Source organism: Arachis hypogaea, chromosome 12, assembly GCF_003086295.3.
Source record: "Arachis hypogaea cultivar Tifrunner chromosome 12, arahy.Tifrunner.gnm2.J5K5, whole genome shotgun sequence".
Classification (NCBI taxonomy): Eukaryota; Viridiplantae; Streptophyta; class Magnoliopsida; order Fabales; family Fabaceae; genus Arachis; species Arachis hypogaea.
The window spans coordinates 114,138,150-114,163,456 of NC_092047.1; the positions used below are offsets into that span (position 1 = coordinate 114,138,150).

At 33.8% G+C, this 25,307-nt stretch overlaps 4 protein-coding genes across 17 annotated transcripts; 3 read left to right on the forward strand and 1 right to left on the reverse strand.

Annotated features, from left to right (window-relative positions):
* Window positions 1–316: 316 nt before the first annotated feature.
* LOC112728431 (uncharacterized) lies at window positions 317–3,070 on the forward strand. Its single transcript, XM_025778556.3, has 3 exons — window positions 317–1,308; window positions 2,084–2,189; window positions 2,343–3,070. Exons 1-3 carry the CDS (start codon window positions 580–582, stop codon window positions 2,843–2,845), a joined length of 1,338 nt encoding a protein of 445 aa, XP_025634341.1. The 5' UTR covers window positions 317–579; the 3' UTR covers window positions 2,846–3,070.
* A 7,601-nt stretch (window positions 3,071–10,671) lies between these two features.
* On the forward strand, window positions 10,672–16,508 carry LOC112728432 (putative disease resistance protein At4g11170). 12 transcript variants are annotated; one of them, XR_011868932.1, is made up of 9 exons: window positions 10,718–11,348; window positions 11,527–11,708; window positions 12,507–12,613; window positions 12,714–13,019; window positions 13,119–14,896; window positions 15,163–15,245; window positions 15,436–15,642; window positions 15,770–15,912; window positions 16,013–16,416. XR_011868932.1 is itself a non-coding variant. In XM_072209835.1 (5 exons), the coding sequence occupies exons 1-5, from the start codon at window positions 10,849–10,851 to the stop codon at window positions 14,763–14,765; spliced, it is 2,742 nt and encodes a 913-aa protein (XP_072065936.1). In that variant the 5' UTR covers window positions 10,718–10,848; the 3' UTR covers window positions 14,766–16,416. The 12 variants fall into 12 exon arrangements, 2 of the variants coding, with proteins under 2 accessions (XP_025634343.1, XP_072065936.1); XR_011868933.1 differs by having other exon boundaries at window positions 15,784–15,912; XR_011868934.1 differs by having other exon boundaries at window positions 15,183–15,245; window positions 15,770–15,883.
* On the reverse strand, window positions 16,497–21,091 carry LOC112730617 (CLP protease regulatory subunit CLPX2, mitochondrial). 3 transcript variants are annotated; one of them, XM_025780686.3, is made up of 13 exons: window positions 20,480–21,091; window positions 19,502–19,631; window positions 19,298–19,377; window positions 19,158–19,208; window positions 18,953–19,027; window positions 18,798–18,875; window positions 18,182–18,238; window positions 17,898–17,968; window positions 17,714–17,813; window positions 17,486–17,590; window positions 17,209–17,271; window positions 16,965–17,087; window positions 16,497–16,869 (listed from the first exon to the last, which is right to left on the reverse strand). In XM_025780686.3, the coding sequence occupies exons 1-13, from the start codon at window positions 21,089–21,091 to the stop codon at window positions 16,714–16,716; spliced, it is 1,701 nt and encodes a 566-aa protein (XP_025636471.1). In that variant the 3' UTR covers window positions 16,497–16,713. The 3 variants fall into 3 exon arrangements, with proteins under 3 accessions (XP_025636471.1, XP_029146714.1, XP_072065937.1); XM_029290881.2 differs by lacking the exon at window positions 18,798–18,875; XM_072209836.1 differs by lacking the exons at window positions 17,486–17,590; window positions 17,714–17,813; window positions 17,898–17,968.
* Window positions 21,092–21,334: 243 nt separating this feature from the next.
* LOC112728434 (transcription initiation factor TFIID subunit 11) lies at window positions 21,335–23,819 on the forward strand. The gene is made up of 5 exons (XM_025778572.3): window positions 21,335–21,735; window positions 21,897–22,290; window positions 22,401–22,488; window positions 22,858–22,957; window positions 23,106–23,819. Exons 2-5 carry the CDS (start codon window positions 21,902–21,904, stop codon window positions 23,231–23,233), a joined length of 705 nt encoding a protein of 234 aa, XP_025634357.1. The 5' UTR covers window positions 21,335–21,735; window positions 21,897–21,901; the 3' UTR covers window positions 23,234–23,819.
* The last annotated feature ends 1,488 nt before the right edge of the window (window positions 23,820–25,307 follow it).

A 25,307-nucleotide genomic window follows, 5' to 3' on the forward strand; every position in this document is an offset into this window, starting at 1 on the left:
AAACATAAACCAAGTCTACACTAATTAAAATATCATAACATGCATGGTTTTATAAGAGCAAGTTGATTTGAGTCAACTAAATATGTCTACAAAAGGACATGCTTCTATCACCTCCAACTTGAACCTCACTGTCACTAGCTACTATTTCTCACTCTTCCTTCTTCACTACTCATCACTCATTAAAATAAACCATGAGAACCATCCACGCTTCTACACATTTTTGTCCCTTTCCCCCTACAACACAACATTGCCCCATTACTCTAATCTTTTAGATTTAATAATAATTTACACAACCACCACTACTATTGTACTAGTTAGTACTTCCCTTACCACATTATATTCACCATACATTTCACCATATCTTTAGGGATTATTGAGATTCCCCCCTAGAAGCTACCACCCTCTTTCTTATTCATCTTCTTATATCCCTCTCACGTCTCACCCTTCTATTTATATTCATTCACTCCAATTCCTCACTTTCACATCACATCACATTTCCTCCACAACCTCTCTTCCATTATCTCCATATTTATTGAAAGGAAAAATATTGTTGCTATTATTTATTTATATAGTTAGAAGATGAGTGGGGAAATGCAACTAAAGAGGTTCAACACAATGGAGAGAAGGCCTCTTAGAACCCTAAGGGACCTCTTGAGTGAGAATAATAATAATAGTTATTATTATTGTTCAAACTCATCATCATCATGTTCTTCAAGTGGATTCAAATCACTACCAAGAAGGATTAATCAAACAAATAAAAGTAGCATGCAAACCCAAATGAAGAATCCCTCAACCTTTCAAACCCTAATAAACACATTCAAGACCATCTTAGTGAAGAAATCACCCTCTATGATCTTGCCACGTAGCATCTCACGCAAGCTTTCGTCATCAAGAAGGTCAAGCAGATTAAGGAACCAAACATTTTGCAAAGGAAGCACTGATGAAGTTGAAATCAGCACCGTCAAGATCAAGGACATCATACGGTGGAGATCTTTCAAGGATGTTACTGTGGAGGAGGAGCACAATAACAAATATCCACTGTCACAATCTCAACCGTTGGATTTTCACCGTTGCATGATGATGGGGTCCACTACTACAACAACTACGACAACCACTACCACGTGTAGTAGCAGCAATGGGTCTAGCTGGAATGAGAGTGATTTTACCTCAATAGCCTCAGGGTACTCGTCTTCATGGGAACCACAAAACGACGACGTTTTGATAAGTGAGAAATTTCCACTTTCACCCCTTGATGTTGTTGTCGGCAAGGATTTGGTGCAACAAAAAACAAATATGGCGGGGCCCAAGGTGAGCAATGATTTATTTAATTTATTTAAACAAAAGTTTTCAGTATTTCACCCAAAGAAACCCAAAAATACATTTAACGGTGATTTTAATTAAATATGAAACGTGACAAGGAAATTTTTTTTTATAACTTGGCATCTTTCAGGAAATATTATTTTGTCTGCAGCTGAGGGTTAATATGTATATTTGTTTGTTAAAATATTATTTTGTTTTGTTTCGTTTTGACTTTCAATTAATTTCATGTTGATTAGGCTGCTTCTTTTCCCTTTCCCTTCTATCATTATTTTATTCTGTCGGTGGGACAGTTTGCAATATTACTATTGTTTTTTATTTGGATTCTGATAATTATTCATAGTTATAGTAGTTATTAAGATAATGTTTTCCAGCTTTTTTTTTCATTTACATGATAATATATATTTAATAAGATAATATATTCGTGATCTTGCTTTTGAATTTTGACATGCTCTATTCTAAAACATGCCTATTTAAAAAAAATATAAATACTAAATAATTATTAATTAATTTTTGGTAGGGACTAATTATTGTTAACTAAATTCTCAACAAATGTTTTGCAAATTTATTTTCTTAAATTATTCCTTATTCAAAAAGAAAGAAAAAAACGAAAATTAAAGAACAAGCAAGTTTATCCATGTTACTCGGGATTAGTTGCTCTTGTAGATTATAATTAGTTTACTTTAATTTAATGCTAATTTGATAGAAATTGTTAATATTATGGAGTATTTTACCGATGACTAAAACAATTTGTAATCTTGTGTAGGAAATTTCAAGTTTCCAAGAAGATGAACAACATAGTCCAATTTCAGTTCTTCAAATTGGAAAAGATGAATTCCCACACTATAATCAAAGCCTTGCCGATATTGAAAGTAAGTTCCTCCTTTTCCATCATTAATATAACATTTTCTTCATTACTCAAATTAAATTAAATAACAATATTTATATTCATCAATTATGCTTAATTATATATGAGAATATAATATAATGATGCTAACAATTTTTATGTTATTTTTTTTAAACAGGAAGAAAACAAAAGGTCATGGACACCTTTCAAATAATTGAGAGCCTTGCAAAATTTGACCTACCAAACTTAGACCAATATATCATATTGGATGAGAACTTTAGTTATAATGAAGATTGTGATAATTATGATTGTGAAGTTGAAGAACAAGATTATGTTGAGCAAAGGGCAATGAAGCTACTAAATTGTGTCAAGGCAACATGTTCATTCCAAAGCTATGATTTTGATACTCTATTGTTAGATTTTTTCAAGGAGGAATTAAGTAAGAATATTGATGATGAGGAGTGTGAAAGTGAGTCAGAGATGTTGAGAATAGCTAAGGAATGGGTAAAAGGGTCATTTGGTTATGACATAGGTCATGTGAATAATTATGTTTGTATCAAAGACATGGATAAAAGAGGTGAATGGAGCAAGTTTGAGAAAGAGAAAGAAGAAATGGTTTTGGAGATTGAAAAGGAGATATTGCATAGTTTGGTTGCTGAACTTTTGGACTTACATGATTAAATAATGGAGATTATTTTTTCAAAGCTAGGTCCAAGTAGACAAGTAGTTCTTTAATCCATGTAAATGTGCCAAAATTTAATTAGCTAATGACCCTTCTTTTTGGGGTTAGTTTAGTTTTTTACTTAGGCATAACTCATGCCTTTTTTTTTTTAAGGATATTATAAGTATGTAATTGTTTCGTGTATCTACCGAGAATTTAGTAAATTATCAGTATTATTTTGCCCATTATTATAGTTGAAACTTGAAAGGTATTATTATCGTTATTAGATTTTTACTAACAAAAATTTTAAGAATATTTATAAAATTTTTTCACAGTAATTTGTTGTAAATGTCAATCCATTAGACGTATTAATAATTTAAGATGACAATAAAAGGTAGAGATACAGATTCTAAAACAATAAGGATTGAATTTTTTTTTTAATTCTTTTCTCCATAAAAATTTTGATACTATTTCAAAAAATATCTATATTAAAAATCTAATAAATGTTTAGACAAAATATATAAATAATTATATATTTAATATAAAAATAATAATATTAAATGAACAAGTTATTGGCAAACAAATTTCTTAACCAAATATTTCAAAAGAATTAAAAAAAGATAAAATACATCTATAAAAAATCAATGTTCTTCTTTTCCTCTCATACCTGTATTTTTCTTATTCTTCTAATGGTGATGAGTTTTTTTTTTTTCCTATTTTTCTTTTAAGGAGTCTAACACTTTTTATTAATATTAACAAACACTTTGAGATAACACTTTATTTTTATATTATTAGAATTTATGATTTAAAGTTTATGGTTCAAAAAGTTAATATATAGTATAATATTTTTGTTGATCAAGTGTTAGAAAAAAATGATAATTTTTTTTCAATCACATACTCTTACTCTATGATTTAAGCACTATGAAATGAACTCGTACTATTAATGTAAGAATATAATCGACATATGTAATTTTTTTTTAAACAATTGGGGATTAAATTTTTAGCACTTTCAACAAAAATGAAAAATAAAACTGCGGCGAAGTTTTGGACTGCTACTCTATGATTTTTATTTTTTTTATAATATTGTTTTTTTCTGTTTGTATTTGTGTTGTTTCTTTCTTTGAGGAAGTTTTGGACTGCTACTCATCTCAACTTCAGCTTTTGACACCATAAAAAAATATTTGATTATGATTTTCCAAGAAATTGAAATGTCTTGAAAAATAACATTAGCAGGTTAGACAATCATATTCTTAATTCTCATTTTCATGCCCATTGTTATACTTGTTTTCTACTTAATTATAAACTGTAATGTGTAATATTCTCTTATATTTTTTATTCAACATGATATGAATCTAAATTTATTGAAGAAATTGTGAAAGATATTTCAGAAAAACAAGGTAAGAAAATGGTGTACTTATTTTGTTATTGCTTATGTTAATGCAGCAAATGTAGCTAGTATGACAGAATTTCTTACCACTACTTTAATTTCCAGGGTAGAGAAATAGTTGAAGGCATTATGTCAGACTTGTCTCAAATAAGAGATTTACACTTGAATGCTAGCTAATACCTTCAGACATCATCAAATGTGTGTGTTCCTTCAAATCTTGAGTTATTTTCTTGTGAGCTAAGATACTTTGAGTGGGAAAGATTCCCCTTGAAGTCTCTGCCATCAATTTTTGTGTTGAGAAACTCATTGAACTTCACATGCCATATTTGGTTTAAGCAGTATCTGCATCTCCTTTAGAAATTGTATGAGATTGGATGATTCGGCGCGCTATATAATGGAACAATCCCATATCATCATGTTACAAGGAACAGTTGGATATGAATTTAGACAGATACTACTAATATACACAAGATTTTATTTCAATTCATGGTTGGATCAAACTATTTCTATGAAAAAAGAAAGGCAATGCTGTTTGCTCAGTCCTAGAGTGTGGTATTTCCTCCAATATATGTCTCGGATATCATGAACTTCATTCAACAAGCAGAGTTGGAGATGGAGATTGGTCATAATTAAACCATACAAATGAGGGTAATGATGAATTGAATATCATTTTAATAGTTCTGTATATGATTCAATAATGTTACTTCTTTGCCAATGGTAGGAAGCTTAATTGCTTGGCGTATTATATTGCAAAAGACTATAATGAAAAATGTTACTCATTTAATAACAACATACATATACATGCAACCATCGAATTTTAGACCAACTTCACAAATTCCCATGCAAGATGTCTATATCTATTTGCGTGTCACATGGTGGGGTTACATACAAAACAAAAACGTAGAAAAAAAAGTATAAAAAAGACCTTATAAGATTGCCCCAGACGCGTTTGCTGAACATGAAAGGTGAACAAAATGCATTTTCAATTTGGTTTTTCAATCCCACTTTTATTATTATATAATATAACACTAAGAATTGAGAGCTTTAACAAAAGAATAGTGCACAAAGGTTCTTCTAATTAAGAATGGAGGAGGAACCAGCCAAGAAACAACCAAGAAGATTAATCTATGTATGTACGTTGACACTGCACTCACAACATCACTGTGTTGAAGATCCCACCACTGGCTAGAGAGCCTCTTCCTTATTTTCAATGGCTTCTTCTTCTTCTTCTTTGTTGGATGCTCCCAGAATCAAACATGATGTCTTCATCAGCTTCAGAGGAGAAGACATCCGCACTTCTTTTCTTAGCCATTTGCGAAAAGAGTTGCATCATAACCATATCGATTTCTTCGTAGACGACGAGAAACTGCACCCTGGAGATGACATTTCATCCACACTTATTCAAGCCATTGAAGAGTCTTCTATTTCCTTGGTGATCTTTTCGGAAAACTATGCTTCTTCAACTTGGTGCTTGAATGAACTCGTGAAAGTAATTCAATGCATGAAACAAGATCAAAGGATTGTGATACCTGTTTTCTACAACGTTGTTCCCTCTGATGTGCGCCATCAAAATAATTCCTTTAAGGAGGCTTTTGATAAACACCGACACAGATTGAAGGGAAACATGAGGAAGGTGCAAAGTTGGAGATTTGCTTTAATGGAAGCTTCTAGTTTATCTGGATTTCATTATCCATCGAAATATCAGTTAGTTCTTCTTTTTACTATTTAATCCACTTCTCTAGTACTTAACTATATGGTGGATACTCCCATGAAGATATTATAATTGTCATCATGTGATGATTTTTCTTTTTGACCCTTAGATGATGGATTGTAGGGTTAGATTTTGATATGTTATAAAAATGTTGTTTTTATTTAAAGTGTGGCCAAATCAATAAATCACACTTTTATACAAAGCATCTTCATAAAAAGATGTTTTTTGCATCTTCATTTGAGTAGTTCCCTAACTATATTGCCATATGCATATGCATACCTGCTAAGCTTTTTATGTTTTTTTTGTCAGTTATACTTGTCTTCTTTTATGCAAAAGGCGTTCCATTGGCTTTAAAAGTTTTAGGTTCTTTTTTATATTCCAAAACCATAGAAGAATGGAAAAGTGCTTTGGGAAAGCTCAAGATTTATCCTAATATAGACATTTTTAATGTCTTAAAATTGAGTTATGATGGGCTAGATGATTTAGAGAAGGACATATTCCTTGACATTGTATTTTTTTTCAAAGGAGAAGATAAGGATGTTGTTGTACCATTTCTAGAATCCTGTGGTTTCTTTCCTGCTATTGGCATAGGCAACCTTTCACGTAAAGCTCTTATAACTATTTCAAAGTATAATATAATAGAAATGCATGACTTGATAGAACAAATGGGTCGAGAAATAGTTCGTCAAGAATCAATTAAAGACCCAGGAAGACGTAGCCGCTTAAGTAACTATGAGGATGTCTACAATGTGTTGAATAATAATAAGGTAAGAAATAAAATAACATATTTAATTTCTTTCCTTGATTACATTTGTTAATGCAGGAAATGCAACCAGCATCATAAGATATGGCTTCGAAGTGTATTACTCTCAAATAATACACTTTCTTATTTATAAGGTTAAAGAAAATCAAATGAAACAAAAAGAACACTAAAAATACACCAAACTTAAAATTTAAAACCAAGATAAGAAAAAGATTTTTAAAATTTTCGAATTAAAAATTTTTTTTTGAATAATTAAAAAGAAAGGACAAACACTAGAGGGACACCAAACATTAAAATTTTAGAATCAAACAAAATTTTCAAAAATTAGAGAGAGAAACACTAAAGGACATTAAAATTTTAAAAATTAAAAAAAAGGAAAATAACACAAAAAGAAAAGAAACCAAGGTCAATTTTTTTTTCAAGAAACTCAAAAAAAAAAAAAAGAAAAGTCAATAAATATCAAAAGGACACCAAACTTAAGATTTGACACAGGACTCAAACAAAAAAAAATATGACTAAAGATGAAAAAGAATTTTGAAAAATTTTGAAAAAAAGAAAATAAAGAACACAATTTAAAAGAAAAACAGTAAAAAGTACCTGATATAAGGAGCAAGACAACCAGTAGTTTGTCAATCTCGAACAATCCCCGGCAACGGTGCCAAAAACTCGATCTGCAAAATTAGAACTCGCACAACTTCACCGGCAAGTGCACCGGTGAAGTTTTTCCATATTGTCTTCCATGTTTGTTTCAAAGAATTCCTCTTCTTCCTCAGCACCAACCACTTTCTTTCCTCTTGCCTCCCTCCTTAATCTAAGGAAGGTCCTCTTTTATGACATTTTAAGTCTTAAGAATTTATTTGAAATTTTATTTAGAAGAAAAATATTGAATTTGAGAACCTGTATTATTTGAGTTTCGATTTATTAAGAAAATAGTTATATGTCGGATTTAAGTCATTTAAGAAAATAGTAATACACCAATCTAGAATTGATTCCTTATATTAAACAAGGTACCCTCATGGTGCAAATATCAGACAAGAGAGAGTTGGTTAACTATTAACGCTGCGTATGAACCTTGGCACCAAATAGTGGGTTTCATTTTGTGCTGTGTTGTTTCTCATATTCCTTCTCAAAGAGTGTTTCCTCGCGTGATCAGATGTCTTTCGGATTTAGTGAGCAGCACACATTTTGTTAAGGCGACGGGATGGAGCTCAAACCATGTTTGTATATGGTTTGGAAAAGTTCGTAGTCACCATGGATTGCGCGCCAAGAATGTTACACTTAAATTCAGTGCTGTAGCTTCAGATAATTATTATGACGAAAGATGGACGGTCAATGAGGCGTTGCAATATAAATGGGAAGTGATAGGATGCGGAGTTCGCCCAGTATATGAATCAGACATCCTGGATGTTTTTCAAAATGTGGATCCGGAGTTCCAGTTCTTTTTTGATAGACGCAGCTTATCTCAGCTTCGTGTTGATAAATTCATTTTCACTCTCGACGAAGTGAAAACACGGCTGATTCGTAAGATTGAAGAAGAAAGAAGAAGAAAAGAAGAGTCATGGTCGGAAGAAGTCGAAGAGGAATCATCGTCCAAAGACGTATACAATTAGATAGGTATTGAAACAAGTGTAAGGCGCATTTCATTCTAAAGTTAATAGGAAATTCTATACAATGTTTGATTCCCTTTCATGCTAGTATCAGTTAATAAAATACACAATTTTGGCACCTCCACTCAGCTTTAACAAACTTTATTCTAGCAACACTGATAGAATGCCATACTGATAAATATGCTAATGTGGTAAATTTTTGGGGTGCAGAAATCACTTGTTTGATCAGTGAAGGCTGAGAAATTACTACTTCAGTCTTCTTCTGTTGCATGTTGTGAGGAAAGACTTTGAATATTCATGTTGCTTCAGATTTTACTATTGGTGGATGTAAGGGGCAAGTCCTTCCGAAGGTTGTTGGCGATGTAGTCATTTATGCTTTTTAACTTGATTCATACTTTTCTTTAAAGCAATTAAGATAATCTTGCTAATCTATTACCAGAACGGTCTCTTTTCAATTAGTTTTTATGTCTATTAATTACTTATGTTGATTGTAAATTTTTGGATGGTGATGTATTTGAATGGAGCAGCTCTTATTCTGCAGTTAGGTGTCCTTTTGAACTGTGACTCTCAGCATGCTGTTCATCTTACCCTATTTAAGAGTGAACATTGGAAGTGATATATATTCACAAAGTAGTCACACCGAGGAAAATGTAAGTCATATAGCCACTAACACTTGTCCATAACTATACATGCTTGCCTTTTATGCATCTACTTGATATTTCTTATTATTATGGTCTTGAAGTAGTTGTTGATTCACCTAATCCAACTTTTTTATAAAGTTTTCATTACAGGGAGTTCTTGCTGTCTTGGACAGTTGGACTTGGTCTTATGTTTGCTTCCCCAGAGACAATTCAGCTTGCCCCTATGAAATGTCATGGTGATTGGTTATTTGCAAAACAAAAAGTTTGATCAATTGAGATAGGTCTTAGGTTGTAGCCTCTCTTTTTCCCTGGAAAAGGAAATGTTTTGATAAATAGTGTGGAAATCGTTGGAATTCGGAGCATCTATGTTCATCAACCACTGGATAGTTGGTGCTAGTAATGTTAATAGTCAATTTATTAGGTTTTGTAACACTAGGTGAGGTTAGCTAAAATTTGTAAACCCATTTTGAATCTTTTAAATGGTTCTGCCTTTAACTTTAGCAAGTAATATCCAGTTAAGGACTCCTATCCTATTCCATATTTCCCCATCTTCAGCTGCATACAGCAGTGTTTGATATATAACAACTTGTTTAATCCACCCAAGAAAGGATACATGATGTGAGTGACGAGAGAGCTATTATAGCAACATTGAATTTAACATTCTACTATGCTCATTAGCTGTACAGAACAGTATTATTCATATCTGAAATGAAATTATATTTAATTTTAGCAATTTTCCTTTGATTAATAATTATGCAAATAATGATGGCTCATTGATATACTGCACTCATCGATCGGGCAATTCAGTTTCTTAAAGATTGCTGCAGCCTTCAATCTTTACCTGAAAACAATATTTAGTTTAGATGCAATATTTAGTTTAAGCAGTATCTACGTCTCCTTTAGAAATTTTATGAGATTGGATGAGCGTTCAGAGCGCGATATAACGGAACAATCTTATCTCATCTTGTTGCAAGCAGCAGTTGAATATGAATATACACAAGATCAAACTATTTCTATGAAGAAAGAAATGCAAATGATGTTTGCTCAGTCCTAGAGTGAAGCGTTTCATCAATATATGTCTCAGATATCATTAGTTTAATTCAACAAGTATTGAATATGAGTGTAAACCATGCAAATATGAGTGTAATGAAATCTTTGTATCATTTATGTTTAGATAGTATGATATTCATTGCCATTGGTGTTTTTTCTTCAGATTTGAATGAGTGAAGAGAAGGACTCATTTATTAAAGTATATATGAATGTCATGACGGTGATGGGTTTTCAACATCCACAAATTAAATCTTCATGAGCACAACTACATAATGCTAGAAAGTTGTAAAGTTATCTGTGTCTTCTTAAATTTTAATAGTTCTGTATATAATTCAATAATGTTGACCGTAAAAGGAGTATATTCAACGAAAAATTCCTACTTCAACAATGTTACTCATTTAATAACAACATGCATACATGCAACCATCGAATTTTAGACCTACTTCACAAATTCCCATGCAAGATGTCTATATCTATATGCGTGTCACATGGTGGGGTTACATACAAAACAAAAGCGAAGACAAAAAAAGTTCCATGTCTCGTGAAAAAAAAAGTATAAGAAAGACCTTATAACATTGCTCCAGACGCGTTTGCTGAACATGAAAGGTGAACAAAATAAATTTTCAATTTGGTTTTTCAATCCCACTTTTATTATTATATAATATAACACTAAGAATTGAGAGCTTTAAGAAAAGAATAGTGCACAAAGGGTCTTCTAATTAAGAAAGGAGGAGGAACCAGCCAAGAAACAACCAGGAAGATTCATATGTATCTATGTATGTACATTGACACTCTACTCATAGTCACTCACAACATCACTGTGTTAAGATCTCACCACTGTCTACAGTCTCTTCCTAATTTTCAATGGCTTCTTCTTCTTCTTCTTCTTTTTTATTGGATGCTCCCAGAATCAAACATGATGTCTTCATCAGCTTCAGAGGAGAAGATATCCGCACTTCTTTTCTTAGCCATTTGAGAAAAGAGTTGCATCGTTACCATATCGATTTCTTCGTGGACGACGAAAAACTGCACCCTGGAGATGATATTTCATCCACGCTTATTCAAGCCATTGAAGAGTCTTGTATTTCCTTGGTCATCTTTTCGGAAAACTATGCTTCTTCCACTTGGTGCTTGAATGAACTTGTGAAAGTAATTCAATGCATGAAACAAGATCGAAGGATTGTGATACCTGTTTTCTACAACGTTGTTCCCTCTGATGTGCGGCATCAGAATAATTCCTTTAAGGAGGCTTTTGATAAACACCAACACAGATTGAAGGGAAATATGATGAAGGTGCAAAGTTGGAGATTTGCTTTAAAGGAAGCTTCTAATTTATCTGGATTTCATTATCCATCAAAATATCAGTAAGTTCTTCCTTTTACTACTAATTACTAAATCCACTACTCTAGTACTTAACTATATTGCCATATGCATATGCATACCTGCTAAGCTTTTTATTTTTTATTTTGTCATAGTTATACTTGTCTTCTTTTCAATTATAGTTGTAATGTGTAATATTTTCTTATATTTTTTATACAACAGGGATGAATCTAAATTCATTGAAGAAATTGTGAATGATATTTCAGAGAAATTGTCATATATTTTCTCAATAGAATCCAAATGTCTTGTTGGAATTGATGATAATTTTACAAGTATTGAATCATTATTGGAAATTGAATCCGTCAAGGTCCGAATCATAGGAATTTGGGGGATGGGAGGAATAGGTAAAACTACTATTGCTGAATTCTTATTTGACAAATATTCTTCCCAATATGAAGGCAGTTGTATGTTGAAAAATGTAAGAGAAGAATCACAAAAGTTTGGTGTGCCTTATTTATGTGAGAAACTTATTTCTGAGTTATTAGCCGGAGAAAGCCTTGTTTTGAAAGGATCATCCAAAGCAAGATCCGCTTTTATCCAGAGAAAGTTGAGTCGAAAAAAAGTTTTCATAGTGCTTGATGATATGGATACATTAGAACAGTTTGAACATCTTGCTACAAAATGGTTGGGACCAGGTAGTAGGATCATTATAACTACCAGAGACAAGCATGTCCTTAGAAAAGTTCATGGAATATATGAAGTCCAGGGCTTGAGCTTTAAAAATTCCCTTAAGCTATTTTGCTTGAATGCTTTTGACAAAGTCTATCCTGAAACTGGATATGAAGAGTTTTCTGAAATAGCAGTCAATTATGCAAATGGCGTCCCATTGGCTTTACGAGTTTTGGGTTCTTTTTTATACTCTAAAACCATAGAAGAATGGGAAAGTGCTTTGGGAAAACTCAAGATTTATCCTAATATAGACATTTTTAATGTCTTAAAATTGAGTTATGATGGGCTAGATGATTTAGAGAAGGACATATTCCTTGACATTGCATTTTTTTTCAAAGGAGAAGATAAGGATGTTGTCATATCATTTCTAGAATCCTGTGGTTTTTTTCCTGCTATTGGCATAGGCAACCTTTCACGTAAAGCTCTCATAACTATTTCAAATCGTAATACAATAGAAATGCATGATTTGATAGGGCAAATGGGTCGAGAAATAGTTCGTCAAGAATCAATTAAAGACCCAGGAAGACGTAGCCGCTTAAGTAACCATGAGGATGTCTACAATGTACTGAACAATAATAAGGTAAGAAAACCACATATTTAATTACTTTTCTTGATTGCATGTGTTAATGCAGGAAATGCGACTAACATGATAACATGTTTGGCCATTGGATTGTTTGCAGGGAACAGACTCAGTTGAAGGCATTATGTTGGACTTGTCTCAAATTAAAAGAGATCTACATTTAGATGCCGACACTTTTAAAAGGATGCCTAATATAAGGTTTCTTAAATTTTATGATTCATGGAGGCAAAAAGAATCAGCAAATGTGCACGTTTCTTCAACTTTTGATTCATTTCCAAAGGAACTAAGATACTTGGAGTGGAGTGGCTGCCCTGTGAAGTCTCTTCCGCCAAATATTTGTGCTGAGAAGCTTGTTAAGCTTTCTATGCCAGATAGCCAAGTTTCTAAACTTTGGGATGGAGTTCAGGTATACATATCTACATGTATAAGAGCATCTTTTAGCCTTCTTCTCTTAATAGAAAATTAAGTATGTTAACATGTGATGATGGTCCCCTTATTGTTATAGGATCTTGTAAATTTAAAGAAGATTAACCTTAGGGGATGCAAGCAGCTAGTGGAGCTTCCAGATTTTTCTCGTGCATCAAACCTTGAAGAAATATGCCTCATTGAATGCGTAAGGTTGTTTGAACTTCATCCATCCATTTTATCCATCCACAAGCTCGAAAATTTAAGTGTTTGGGGTTGCAAAGCACTAAAGAGTCTTAAAAGCAATATCCATTTAAAATCTCTTAAAAAACTCGATGTTCGTTGCTGCTCAAGCATGAAGGAATTTTCAGTGTCATCAGAGGAATTAATGAGCTTGAATTTCAATGGGACAATAATTGAAATGTTGCAATCATCAGTTGGCCGTCTCAGCAAACTTGTAGAGTGTGATCTGAGTAATGTGAGACTTGAAACTCTTCCAAACGAGCTGTGTCTCTTAGTATCCCTTGAGAAACTAAATCTTGAAGGATGCAAACAGTTGATTGAACTCCCTCACAATATGAAAGCCCTGTCGCGGTTACAGGATCTCAACATAACAGGTTGCTGCAGCCTTGGATCTTTACCGGAGCTTCCACCGTCTCTTATACATTTATCTGCCACAAACTGCAGATCGCTGGAGAAATTGTTCAATATAAAGACACTATTCAGTTTAAATCTAAAATCCATCTCATTTGAAAACTGCGAGAGGCTTGATGAGCATTCATTCTTAGAATATGTGCATCTTACAATGATGGGAGTAGCAATTAGAGATATATTGGCTGACATGCTGCAATACAAAATTGAACCTCATGCTGATGATGACGATACTACGTTCTTCCCTGAATCCAACAATCAGGTTTTTTATCCCGGAAGCAAGGTTCCACCATGGTTCATATATCAGACAAGAGAGGCTTCAGTAACTATTGACCTTCCTGCAGATCAACCATTGAACCAGCTAGTTGGTTTCATTCTCTGTTGTGTTGTTTATCATATTCCTTCCCATATAGAGTCTCCCACCACTAGTCGTGCTTTTTATTCAAAACGGCCTCCCAAAATCCGTTGTCAATACAGTGGTTTTGGGTATAGCAAACAGTTTGCTAAAACGAGTCGATGGAACTCAGATCATGTTTGCATATGGTTTCATGCTGCTCATAATCGTCAATGGCATGGCAACAATGCCACATTTAAATTCAAAGCTGAAACTCTATCTGAATTCAAAGTTGAAACTCGATGTGAAGATTATACGCCATGGAATAAACGTATCCCATATGTATGGAGGGTCATAGAGGAATGGGAGGTCATAGGGTGTGGGGTTTACCCAATATATGCCTCAGACATCCTAGATGTCTTTCAAAAAGTGGATCCTCAGTTCCAGTTTTTTAAAGATAGAAGCAGTTGGGAACGGAAATCTGGGATTGGGAGGACTGATCTTCAATCGGTTTACACTCTCGAGGAAGTCAAGACAAGGATGATTCACAAGATGGAAGCAGACCAAAAAAGGTTCTCATCGGTTTCCAGGATTTGTCGAATTTCTAATAACAGGACCAGGATGTCAATGGTTTCCTTAAAACCAAAAGAAGTATCTCAACGCTTGAATGAAGAAGAAAACCAAGTCGATCAGAGAAACAGTTCTCCATTACCTTGGCGTTTGGTAACAAAGATGTTTAAGTGCTTGTATGGGTGCTGTTAAGTTGATGTCTTTTTTCAATAAAAAAATTACTTTTATTTATTCATAAAATCTTTTAAAAAAAATAACTCGAAAAAAAATATTTTCTTAGAAGTTCACCCAAATAAACACTAAACATTTCCGAAAATAGTAAGGTGAGAATGTATTCCATGCTTCATTGCTTCTTACTTAAACCGAAAAATTGTTTCCAAGAATTAGAAAAATGTCAAAGATGCAACAATGTGATCCAATGTTCACATTTGGATCATAAAAGAATGACATTAATCAAGATTCAAACTGCACTATTGGATCACCTTAGTGTATGATGTACCAAGGTGGTGGTATATCATAACTTCGTCCATAAATAAATAAATTTATCTTAAATAATTGAAGCAATTTTTAATGTAAGCAAGTCTAACAGGGAGTTCAATACTTGGACAGAGTAAATTACTTCTTTGATCAGTGGAAGCTTAATTAGTTTTTGGTGTGAGGAATGCTGCCAAGGTAATCTCATATTTCCATCCTCATTCTCTTTCGTTGTCTTATTCATGTCTTAATATATATTGGTCTGTAATTATGATTTATGAATGAATTTTTCCATCCTTCCAAGAAATGATCACAGTCAGAACAACTTGTATATGAGAATGTCATACTGACTAATGTGCTAATGTGGTTAAGGTTAATCTTGGTGCAGAAATCACTTCCTTGATAGGTGAAGGTCGAGAGATTACTACTTCGGTCCTCTTCTATTGCATGTTGTGATAAAAAGCTTGGAATATTCATGCTGCTTTAGATTTTGATATTGGAGTATCTAAGGGGCAAGTCCTTCCCATGGTTGTTGCTTTTGGCAATAAAGTGATTTATGCTTTTAACTTAATTCATACTTGTTTAATAAATTAAGGTAATCTTATTAATCTTTCATCAGAATTGTGTCTTTTCAATTAGTTTTGATGTTTATTAATTACTTAAGTCGATGTACATCTGATTTGTAAACTGTTGGATAGTGTTATATTTGAATGGAGAGACAGCTCTTATTCTGCAGATGCCCTTTTGAACTGTGACTCTCAGCATGTTGTTCATCTAATCCATTGAAGAGTGAAAATTGAAAGTGATACATAGAAAGTAGTAACACTATGGAAAATGTAAGTGATAAAGCCACCAACACTTGTCCGTAAGTATACATTCTTGGCTTTCATGTATCTAGTTGATATTTCTTACTACGGTCATGAAGTAGATGTTGATTCACCTAATCCAATTAAGTTTCATTATAGGGAGTTCTTGTTCTCCTGGATTTGGTTTTATGTTTGCTTCCCCGGAGACAATTCAGCTTGCCTCCATGAAGTGACATCATGATTGGTTATTTGCAAAACAAGAAGTTTGTTCAGTTGAGATAGATATTAGCTTGTAGCCTCTTCTTTAATGGATAGGGAAATGCTTCGAAAAATGGTGTGAAAATCGTTGGAACTCAGAGCATCTATGTTCACCAACCCGTGGATAGTTGGTGCTAGTAATGTTAATACTTAATAGTCAATTTATTAAGTTTTGTAGCACTAGGTGAGGTTGCCTAAAATTTGTAAGTCCATTCTGAATCTTTAAATAGTTCTGCTGCCTATAACTTTTCTTGATCCATCAAGAGCAAGTAATACTCCGTGAAGGACTCCTATCCTATTGCATATTTTCCCCATCTTCAGCTGTACACAACAGTGTTTGATATATAACTACTTGTTTAATCCAACCAAGAAAGAATATATGATGTGTTGTGACTAATGAGAACCCTATTATAGAGAGATTGAATTTAACATTATACCATGCTCATTAGCTGTACAGAATATTATTCATATTTGCTCTTAGTTATTTTTTCCCCTCCTTTTTATTTGAGGGTGGGGAGGTATATACCATAAGGATAATAACAAGAAAAAGATGCAATAAAGAAAAACAAAAGGATGGTAAGGAAGATTCTGACAAGTATTATCTATGTACAAACATATGCTGATGTTTGATCCTCCAACGCTCCATCATCAACACTGTACAGGATTTTTGCGCCACAGCCAGGGCCATCCAATGAACCGACGGCCTCTTCGTCAACCAGCACTGCTTTTACATTGTCAACATCCACCTTGTTTGGAATCTGAGGATAAGGCAATCAAAATTCAGAAAAGACACATTTATATTAATAAAAATGAAAACAGAATAAAATCTGACACTAAAATATATAGAATGTACCTCGAACATTGCTTCAGTAAGAACATTTTCTAACAAGGCTCTTAAACCACGGGCACCAGTGTTCTTTGCCATGGCTTTCTTAGCAATCAATCTCAGAGCAGTATCAGTGAAATGTAAATTGACCTGAAACATTGGATCAGACATGCCAACAATATTGAACAACCCAATGAGGTATGTTGGAGAAGAATTTAAGCACAATAAGAATCGGGATAAAACATGAATGGGGAAAAGACTAACAGCTTACATTGTTCATTTCGAACATCTTTCTGTATTGTTTAACAAGGGCATTTTTAGGTTCAACAAGGACCTGTGTTTCATAAAAAGTTTTGTGAGAAGCAGTGGAATTCACAAAGCTGATAGAGGGCTACGTGTATTCACATATTTTATAAGAATCAACGATGAAGTATTTGCCTCATATTTTAAGGGCTACTAGATGTATTCACATTCATATTTAAATATAATGAAAAAATGGACTCCAAAGCAGAAATTGGACATGCATTTGCCATAGACATTCTAGATACCTGAAAAAGTTGTTCCTCGTTCAAAGCAGACAAACCAGATAGAATTGGGAAACGCCCCACAAATTCAGGAATGAGGCCATATGCAATCAAATCACCACTTTCTACCTGAAAGCCCAAATATTACTGCATTATCTACATAAATTTATGCTAGTACCCAGCGAAGTAACAAACACAAAAAATGAAAAAAAATGCATGGCCAAAATACAATATTTAAGTATAAGATCTCACCTTCTCAAGAAGTGACGATGTGACTAGAGCATCAGTGAATCCAGAAGTCCTCATGTTTGCACAAACTGGTGCTCCAAACCCAATGGATGAGTTTTGCTGCCTGGAAAGGGGAACGACTTCAACTGAAATTCCCAATCACAATCTACAGGGATGCATGCCACATAGTAGCAGAATATGGCCTCACCTTTCAGAGATAGTTTTCTCCAAATTAACAAAGGCCCCTCCACATATAAAAAGAATATTCTTTGTATCAATCTGAAAAACATCATGCAAGGTTATCGGATACACGAGAAAACAGAAAGTCTGCGATTTCAAACTCTTCAATTCTATATTAATTTTCTTTTGAAACAAACTCTCTTATCTTCTCATGACAAGAATATCCTCAATTCTAAATTTCAACCATTAGTGGTACTTTCTCTTATCTATGTCAATAATGAATAAATGTAAATTCTGTTTGTGTGAACACACCAGAATGTTATCACCAGCATGATGCTTGCTAGCTCCTTTATCAGGTACACTCACTACCTGAAAGGAAAAGATAGAAAATACAAGAATATAATATATAAATAGAAGATCACAAGCATACTTCAAAGTTTTAAAATCATTAAATTATATGGATGCAAGTCTATTTTATTTTCTAAATACTTCCCCTGCAGTCGACTAATGCTTATGCAAATGTGTACAATGGTTTCATCCAATTGCTAATCATTTTCTAGGGCTACCTAGATCTGATGCAATGTTACTCCAAACAATGTTTCTTTATTGACAATGTAAAACACAATGACATGAAATCATATGCAATCTGCAGGTTGTCTGTTTTTTTTTTTTTTTGTGTACAAGTTTTACGAGGAAAAATAAAGGTTCCATACTGCTGGATTATTCACAACGAATAAAGGTTTCACACTGCTGGACTATGTCACAACGATTCAACAAACTTTTATATTGATTACCAACTGCCAAATTTCTGGGTTGGGACTTGGGTCTGCTATGTAAAGATTTATAAAAAAGCACAGGATAGACAAAATGGAAGAAATAAAGTAGTTATCAAAAGCCAAAAGGGAGTCTTAATATAAAATTTACCCACAGTGCTTTCCAGCATTTTTAGCAAGGCCTGCTGCACACCCTCTCCAGATACATCTCTTCCAATATTTCTACTCTCAGCCTGACAAACTAGCCAAAATCAATATTTTATGCAATTACAGAAAAATATTAAATCAAAATTTTATAGAAGTAGGAAACCTTCTTAGTGATCTTATCAACTTCATCAACATAGACAATTCCCCGCTGAGCTAATTCCACATCAAAATCCGCTTCCTAAAAAGAGTCCATCAAGAAAAGTTTCAGAAAAGTTGAAAAATCTGTATCTACCACTAAGACTGTGAATGAAAAAGACAATAATCTATATAGAGCAAACAGTAGGTGAATAGAGAGTTCAAGGACATACCTCAAGAAGCCTATATAATATTGATTCAACATCTTCTCCCACATAACCCGCCTGAAAAAGAAAATGCATTTATCAGTAAAACAAAGTCCATAAAACAAATGATACAGAACACATACACAAGAAGATATTGTGGGACCTGCCTGAGTCAGTGTTGTTGCATCTGCTATGGCAAATGGTACGTTCACAGCACGTGCCAGTGTTTTCGCAAGCAACGTCTTGCCTACAATTCCCAGCAAAAGTGGCAACTGAGTCTCACTACAATCCATTATTACAAATTACAGAGAAACACACACTCTCTTTCTATTCTGGAAGGGTAATGATGTAGTGAAATAGCAATGTGATACCTGAGCCTGTTGGACCAATAAGCATGACATTGCTTTTCTCTGGTTCAACCACATCATCTCCATCTTCTGATTGGTTGAGGGAAGCAAGATGAATCCTGCTGTAGTGGTTGTAAACAGCCACCGAAAGAACCTTTGAGTTGAGAATAAAAACTACATTAATATATATCAGGGTAAAAAGGGGGAAAAAAAAGAAAAATAACCAAGAAGAGAATTCATGAACCTATATATTACACAATTATGTCGATTTACTTAATACAGACAACTATTCCAATGATTACCCTATACATGACGATAACTCCCATATAATAAATAAAACAATGGATGGAGTTGAAAATCTTATCGTTTATTTCAAAACATTAGTGTCATGCAGAGAGAATCTAAGACATAAGAATTTCATAAATATATGCAATCATGAATATAGTACATATTCCAAAGCAAAATTCAAGCATTTATGCATCATAGGCAGCCAATGAATAAAGTGAAGCTACATTGCCAAAAACAGGTTGCTGCAAATAAATGGCAATACAAATGCAGCTTATGAGTGGTTTGATAAAAGCAAATCATGGGATAAGTGTTATTTCAGCACACACTACTCCGGCAAACATTTTCCAGAAAATTTTCTTGCTATGAAGCATTTTCCTAATGACTAATCACTACACTCGAACTAGTATTATCCCTACTACCAGTATATGAAAGAATAGCTTCATATCAAAAACTAAATAAATTAAACAAAAATACTATTTGTACACTAAAATTAGCCACTAAAATCAGCTACCAATGTATTTGTGTATAAATACATATGCGGTTTAATTTATTTTCAATATGTATTTGTATTTCAACATGTATTTTATACTGGTAGCTAAACATGTATTTTATACTGGTAGCTAACTTTGATGGCTGATTTTGGTGTACATGTAGCATTACCCTTAATTAAATTTGAAATCAAATAAAATGAAATGAAAAGCTGAAGGTTGCAACCTTTTTCGCTTTCTCCTGGCCAACAACATAGCGATTGAGTGCTTCAAATATCTGCTTCGGCGTTGGCAAATCACTCTTCTTCTTCGCCGAATCGTGAGAAGAAGAAGAAGCAGCTAGAGCACGATGACGATTACAATCATGATCATGAACCGGAGGTCTCAGAGGAGCGTTAACCCGACCGATTTCGAAGAACTCGCCGTGGAGAGGTGAGAGCTTGACGGGCCTGAAATAGAAGGCGGTCCTGCAAGACGGGCAAAGGTTGAGGGCCTGGTATAGGCCCGGGGGTGCCGCATGGGCCGAGATGGAGAGTGGTCTGTTGGAGAAGACAACTGTGATAGGCTTTGAGCAGCGCGGGCAGTTCGCCTCAGTTCTTATGTGGTCGTAACGGTCATCGTTTCCGGACCACCACCTCCTTCCTCCTCCTCCTCCTCCTCCTCCCTCTGATTTGTGCCGTACACAGCAGAACTTGGGGGCTCTGTGATCGAGGGTTTTGTAACCGCCACTAACAGAATTCCAAGAGTGACGATGAAGTGATAGGAGGCGAGGAATCAGTCTCATCGTGATGGTTGTTGTTCCATTGTTGTTGATGATCCTTCCGGCTATTGAAAACATGGATTCAGTTTCTGAAATTTTTCTTCTCTTCCTTTTCCTTTTTCATAACATGGCTTCCTTAATTTTAGTGCTTGCAAAAATAGTTCGGGAAGAGAGCAGCTGAGCTAAGTAGTGATGATAAGCGGAAATAGATAACTAATTATGAAAAAATAATCATTTTACTAATAATATTAACATGTTTTATATTGTTAATTAATAAAAACATGGAAACTATATTTGTAATATATATATTCTTTTCATGTTATCTCCAGTTCAAGCCAAAATATTTGTTGTTGGCCAGTAAATTATTATATTACATACATAAAAGATATTTAAACACTTAGGTTTGATAAATAAGCTGATTATTCAGCTAATTTAAAGTTAGTTATCTTTATAAATTAATATTTAACGTTAATTTTTTTTTTTTTGACTTGCAGTAGAGGGCTTAAAGCCCAAAAGGAAAGGAAAAAATAGAGACCCCCTAAGGCTCAGGGCCCTAACAAGCTTGAAAACCCAGACAAGCTTGACTCCCTCTTCTCTTCCCTTCCATCATATCTCAACCGCCACATCACCACATCTTCCATTTTCCCGCCACATTTGGCTGTCTTTCCCGCACCCAAGCAACACAAGTGCCGCCTGCAACACTCAGTTTCGATTTGTCTGAGGTGATGCTTATGCACACAATTTTTTTTCCAGTTAATTTAGTTAGTTTGCAAAATGAAAGGAAAAATCAGTATTCTTTGACCAGTTATAATTATTTGTATGAACTTTGAATTTGGGAATGTTATTGGCTGATGAAGAAATTTATGTGTTGATTGATATATAGAAAGAATGAAGCAATCAAAGGATCCGTTTGAAGCAGCGTTCGAGGAGCAAGAGGATTCTCCGCCTGAATCCCCAGCTGACGCCTCCGCGGACGCACGACAAAACCCTAATTCTTCAATTGCCGCTCATAGTTCCCAATCCCAACCTCAAGACCAGCTCCAGCTCCCTCATGACGACAATGCCAAAAAGGGTCCTTCACAATTCACCCCTGGCAGTGGCAGCGGCAGTGCTAATGCCAGTGCCAGTGGTTCCTTCACTGCCACCGCTGGAGGCGGTGGTGCTGGCACTGGGATGAAGAGCAAAGAAGAGGAGGAGGAAGAGGAGGAGGAGAACATGGACGTTGAGCTCGGAAAGTTCCCTTCGAGCGGCGATCCTGATAAGATGGCCAAGATGCAGTATGTTATTGGTTATTTTTTGTTGATCTTGCTTTTATTTACCATTTTCATTGCATCTATTTGTTTTGGGCTTAATTATTATTATTATTATTATTATTTTTTGCTTTTAGGGCTATATTGTCACAATTCACTGAGGAACAGATGAGCAGATATGAATCATTCCGCAGGGCCGGATTTCAGAAATCTAACATGAAAAGAGTATGGTTCCTCAACTTCTATGTGCCATCTCCCAAATTGATTTGCTAAAAATATAACGTTTAAACTATTGTGCTATCCAATAATTTAAATTTTAAATTGTTCTGATTGAGTGTATTAGTTTGGTTGGGTTCTTTTTTCCCAATACTTAGACTCTTGAAACCTTATTTGCATTCTCTCCTTGGTTAATCTTCAAGATTGGTTTTTATTACATATTACCTTGGTTCTGAATTATTGATTTTGGGCTTATGCATTTGTATAGTAGTTTACAAATTGCTATTTTTGCATTGTAATTTGCACTGTAGTTTATATCATAGTAAGACGAGATTGTTTACAACTTGCCTCTTCTTTCTTCTCTTGACATTCAAACAGTTATTAGCAAGCATCACTGGGACGCAGAAAATTTCCGTGCCGATGACGATCGTAGTATCGGGGATCGCAAAAATGTTTGTTGGTGAAGTTGTTGAAACAGGTATGGGAAGTTTCCATTTATAGCTTCAAGCATGAGATGGTTCATGCACGATGTATTTAAGGTCAAAATCTCGCAGTTCTTGGTCCTAAGAAGGCCAATATTCTGATTCCAAAAGTTCCCGTTGATAAAAACTACTACTTTTTTGCAGCTAGAATAGTGATGCAAGAGAGGAAGGAATCAGGACCAATTCGTCCATGTCACTTGAGAGAAGCATATAGACGATTAAAGCTTGAAGGAAAAATATTTAAAAGACCAATGTCGAGGCTCTTCCGGTAAATGTATGAATTGTGAATGTAGTGGATGATGTCACTGGTTTGCAGCAGTGTCTTGTAGGTAGATTTGGTACTCGCTACTCAGTACCTTCATGGCCTCATTCGTGCATCCTGATATTTGTTACTGTTTGTAGGTAAATTTAGAATATTTTCCCATTCCTTTATCAAATATTAAATTTGTGAACACAACAATTATAGGCCTCAACATCTGTTCTATCTATGTTGAAGTTGAAATGCATATCTGTGCTGCCATGACATGCTGTATATTGCATTGCAAAGCTTACTGTGTTAAATAGATAGCTAGCTTGAATAACTTGGGAGAAGGAGAACTAGAAGAGGATTTGAGCTTGGTTGCAAGAGATCTCAGTTAACTATTAGGGTCAAACTAATGTATAGTCTAGGGTTTTGCTCCTCTAAAGTAAAAGTTTGTCCAAGCTATTTTACTCCCTATTAATGCTAAAGTTGAATAATTAAATTTTGGGTAGTAAGTATACTTATATGTCCCTGGAGTTGAATGATGTAATGTCTTACTCCCCAAATTTGGGTTGAGTTATCTATGAACTATCTAAAAGAAATTCTGGATGTTGGTATTTTTTGTTTGATTTGTGATTTCTACTTGTTGGGTTGAGATACTATTGCTTGTTTAGGGTTTATGGATTAAAATGGCTTTTGGCTGCTTTCTAAGGCATATGTTCCCCTTTCACCTCAGCTACCGGTGACTATGTTTCAAAGAATTTTGTGCTCCTTATTGAAATAAAAGCTTTCCTTATTGAAAGAAAAGCCTTTTCTGCCAAACAAATGCCTTCTCGAACTGATAGTCTGACCATTGGTTCTAATATATTGTCCATTTTAGGTTATCTTTGAGATTGAATCTAAACAACTATTTTAGATAAAATGAATAAAATAAAGGAAAACTTGTTTTTCGTGTCTTTTTCAATAAAAAATACTATATATATATATATATATATATATATATATATATATATATATATATGTTTGTTTTATTAATAAATGACAAACTAAAATATAACAAGTTTAATTAAATTATTTATAATAGAAGAAAGAAACATATCTATATCTTAATATTTTTGGTATAGAAGTAATTAATAATCTTTTTTAATTTGTGGTTGGTTAATCACTATCTATTGTAAACAACTTTTGCTTTTAAATTTTGTTCGTGTTTGTTCACTTAGGTTTGCTTCACCTAAATGTTGATCTTGCATATATATTTTGTTCAGTTTTTTTTTTTTTTTTTTTTTTTTTTTTTTTTTTTTTTTTTTTTTTTTTTGTCAATACAACACACACAACACACCCTACCCAGTACTCACACACACATCTTATACTCTCTTTTTCACCAAGAGAGATTCAAACTCGTGGCAATTTTAGGAGGCAAATGTGATTGCCATTAGGATAGTTATTGTATATCAAAATATACTTCCGTGCTAATTTTAACACAAGATGCTAATTCGGATAATTATTTTTACTGATTAAAACATGCATACCATTTTAACATAAAGTTCTATGCACAATATAGTCATGCTTCAATTCTTCAGGTTGGTGGAGATCAGTTCTCACTCCCCCTCTGCTATAAATCTTGCCAAATTACCAATTTAACAAGTTTTAAAATTTTCAACTTTTATTTTTTAAATAGAACATTTTTTTATTGGCAATTTTGTCTCAAAAACTAAATCCAAACATTTCCCCTACCTCTAACTAAAATAAATAAATTAAAAGAACAGGTAAAGTATTAAATTAGTCCTCTACGTTTGGGAGTAATCCTGTTTTGGTTCTTAAGGTTTAAAGTGTTATATTTGAATCCAAAAAAGTTTCATTTATTTTCAATGTAGTCCTATCGTAAGGTCAAAGTTAAATAATTAACGAAATGTCCTATATAACAGCAAGGTCGATAATCTAGAGAAGAAGTACAAGTTCCAGAGATACAAAATCAACCGTAGATTCCTCAATACATTTATTTATCATTCTCTTTAGTTCTATAGAAAATATTTCATATAAATTGTAAGAAAAATGATAAATAAATGTATTGATGCATTCGCGGTTGATTTTGTGTCTTTGGAGCT

What these genes read in the sequence shown, in the direction of transcription:
- LOC112728434 (XM_025778572.3), top strand. Translation starts at nt 21,902, where the DNA reads ATGAAGCAATCAAAGGATCCGTTTGAAGCAGCGTTCGAGGAGCAAGAG. An exon ending in GATAAGATGGCCAAGATGCA is followed by an intron (nt 22,291 to 22,400) that starts GTATGTTATTGG and finishes TTTTGCTTTTAG; the next exon opens with GGCTATATTGTCACAATTCA. An exon ending in AGAAATCTAACATGAAAAGA is followed by an intron (nt 22,489 to 22,857) that starts GTATGGTTCCTC and finishes ACATTCAAACAG; the next exon opens with TTATTAGCAAGCATCACTGG.
- LOC112728432 (XM_025778558.3), top strand. Translation starts at nt 10,849, where the DNA reads ATGGCTTCTTCTTCTTCTTCTTCTTTTTTATTGGATGCTCCCAGAATC. An exon ending in CATTATCCATCAAAATATCA is followed by an intron (nt 11,349 to 11,526) that starts GTAAGTTCTTCC and finishes TTTATACAACAG; the next exon opens with GGATGAATCTAAATTCATTG. An exon ending in AACTTTGGGATGGAGTTCAG is followed by an intron (nt 13,020 to 13,118) that starts GTATACATATCT and finishes TTATTGTTATAG; the next exon opens with GATCTTGTAAATTTAAAGAA.
- LOC112730617 (XM_025780686.3), bottom strand. Translation starts at nt 21,091, where the DNA reads ATGTTTTCAATAGCCGGAAGGATCATCAACAACAATGGAACAACAACC. An exon ending in TATTGGTCCAACAGGCTCAG is followed by an intron (nt 19,378 to 19,501) that starts GTATCACATTGC and finishes TGGGAATTGTAG; the next exon opens with GCAAGACGTTGCTTGCGAAA. An exon ending in ATGCAACAACACTGACTCAG is followed by an intron (nt 19,209 to 19,297) that starts GCAGGTCCCACA and finishes TTTCTTTTTCAG; the next exon opens with GCGGGTTATGTGGGAGAAGA.
- LOC112728431 (XM_025778556.3), top strand. Translation starts at nt 580, where the DNA reads ATGAGTGGGGAAATGCAACTAAAGAGGTTCAACACAATGGAGAGAAGG. An exon ending in CAAATATGGCGGGGCCCAAG is followed by an intron (nt 1,309 to 2,083) that starts GTGAGCAATGAT and finishes AATCTTGTGTAG; the next exon opens with GAAATTTCAAGTTTCCAAGA. An exon ending in AAGCCTTGCCGATATTGAAA is followed by an intron (nt 2,190 to 2,342) that starts GTAAGTTCCTCC and finishes TTTTTTAAACAG; the next exon opens with GAAGAAAACAAAAGGTCATG.